Source organism: Pyrus communis, chromosome 3 (genome assembly GCF_041283825.1).
Source record: "Pyrus communis isolate YQ-2024b chromosome 3, ASM4128382v1, whole genome shotgun sequence".
NCBI classification, from domain to species: Eukaryota; Viridiplantae; Streptophyta; class Magnoliopsida; order Rosales; family Rosaceae; genus Pyrus; species Pyrus communis.
In genome coordinates this window covers 18,408,089-18,410,357 of record NC_142567.1, presented here as the reverse complement: position 1 = coordinate 18,410,357, position 2,269 = coordinate 18,408,089, and the positions used below count along the sequence as shown (strand labels likewise).

Below are 2,269 nucleotides of genomic sequence, written 5' to 3'. Positions count from 1 at the left end.
TTCTTTCAAATCAAATCAAATAATTTCAAGAGAAAACACAACACCAAACCCAAACAAATGAGCAGTAGCAGCCGCCATGGGAGACGTAATAATGTTGTACGTAGCTGCAGGAATGGGTCACATCATCTCCATGATGGAGCTCGGCAAGCTCATCCACCGCTACGGCCCCCACAAGTTCTCCCTCACCATTCTTTACACCTACGGCAGCTTCTTCGACACCCCTAAGTACGATGTTGTCTGGAACTCCAATCAAACTAGTCCTTCCAGGAACCACCAGGTTCCCATCATTGATCCAAATCTACGGTGTCACCGTCATGGTTGATGACTGCTTACCCAACTACTGTCTCACAACATAAAACACCATGGCATTGACATACATACATGATCATGACAACAAATTAACACATTTCACATTCAATGGGATAAAACAAAACAAAAATTCAACTTTTATATTTATAATCATCAATCAGATAAAATATTTCAAATTTCATCTTTAGTTCATAAGTCAAAAACACAGTCTTTAGGAACAAAAAAGATACCATCAATGGAAAAAATTAAGAACCCAGGTGAGTTGCATGTTTGTTTTTCTGGTAAATGTAAAAATTTAATGCAAAACTGATGCAGAAAACAAAAATCCAAAAGCGAAAAAGGGAAAGAATTGAGAATTTTGAAGCAAACAAAGAGCTCAGACCCCGCCTACATCTTCCGCATCTTCCACTCCCACTGTGGGAGTCCCACCCTTCCATTTCCTTTCGTCAATTCCCTCGTATCACAAATAAAATTATCCAAAACATCAGCGGCACCGCAATCATGGTCGACTTCGTTCGCCAGGCCGACATTCCTCCATAATGGATGGTTAACGAATTCATCCAAAATGATCCGTTATTTAATGGATTGACCCATTAATCATCCAACCCGTTTATCACTCACCCGAATACTAATTTTAACGGGTTGGATTGGATTGGATTAACTGATCAGATTGAAAATACCAGGTTAAACCCACCTTCCTACCTCGCTCTCTCTTTTTGATTTCCCCTCACCCAATCTCAGACCCGCCCCTAGATTTCAGCAACAGAACCCCACCCTCTCCCAAACCAAGAATGACAATAATGCCCACCAATCTTTTATTATCGGCCTTTGGATCTCAAATCAAAATAGGCATTACAGTCAGTTTAACACAAATGCTTCACTCTTTAACAGCCCAAATAAGGGACAAAAGAGCAAAATCAAGACCTTCGGCCCAAAAAAAGAAAAAAAAGCAATTTCATAAATAAAGTGAAATCCCCTAATTCCAAATTTCACTGTAGCCAAGTTATAGTCACTTTCTCCCCAACTTTAGAACAGATAATTTCATCACCACACCACCACAATCATCATATTTGCTCGACCAAGCTCGGTTGCAATTTGACACGCCGGCAACTATAGAAGGAGAAGGTCGTAGTTAGCATAATAGTTACTAGAAGGAGAAGGCCGTAGTTAGCATAATAGTTATGTCGAATTTTTTCTAGGCTTCCCTGCTAGAATAAAAAGAAAATAAAATAAAATCATATTTTTCATTGCATTAACTAAATGCATTTTGCATAACACAGAGTTATAGTTCATGATCCCAACCACTAATCAAGCAATAAAAATCTCCATCTCGGACTTATTTTCCTGTTCAATGACATCAAGAAAAACCGGATCAACCGTCACGTGACTATCCACGTGCACCTTAAACTTGTGATCCCACAGCAAAACCCTCGCCGTGCCGGCGATATCCACAGCGGCGTCGAGCACCATCTCCCGTTTCGCCACGTCGGCAACAAAGCTAGCAGCGTGCTGGGCCAGCTGCAGCCCGTCGAGCCGAGCTGGCAGCCGGAGCAGCTGGCACGATTTGGGTGACTGAGAGCCGGCCTGGACTTGGGCAGAGCCGAGAAGGGAGCCGTGGTAGAAGATGGACATGGCGGTGGAGGAGTAGTGGACGGGGGTGATGTTGGGGTTGGTGACATGTACGGTGAGGATGAGGTCGGCTTCGAGGACTGGGAGGTTGAGCTTGAAGGAGGTGAGGTTGATTGAGATGAGGTGGAAGGTTGGGTCTTTGGGCTTTGACGACAAGAGCGCAGTCATGGCTAGAGCCGATGCCGCTCCGATTGCGGCGGAGGTCCAGCTCCATTTGACCTTTTTGTCCATGGAGTGCCGGCCAAATTACCACTCTTTTTTTGGGAGTTCGGACAGAGAGCAAGAGTGGGTTGGGATTTTTGAGGGTTTGAATTGGATACTTGGAGTGATA

The 2,269-nt window shown here is 43.8% G+C and overlaps 1 protein-coding gene across 1 annotated transcript; it reads right to left on the bottom strand.

Annotated features, from left to right (window-relative positions):
* Window positions 1–1,534: 1,534 nt before the first annotated feature.
* On the bottom strand, window positions 1,535–2,269 carry LOC137716465 (uncharacterized). The gene has a single exon (XM_068455924.2). It carries the CDS (start codon window positions 2,167–2,169, stop codon window positions 1,618–1,620), a length of 552 nt encoding a protein of 183 aa, XP_068312025.2. The 5' UTR covers window positions 2,170–2,269; the 3' UTR covers window positions 1,535–1,617.

What these genes read in the sequence shown, in the direction of transcription:
- LOC137716465 (XM_068455924.2), bottom strand. Translation starts at nt 2,169, where the DNA reads ATGGACAAAAAGGTCAAATGGAGCTGGACCTCCGCCGCAATCGGAGCG.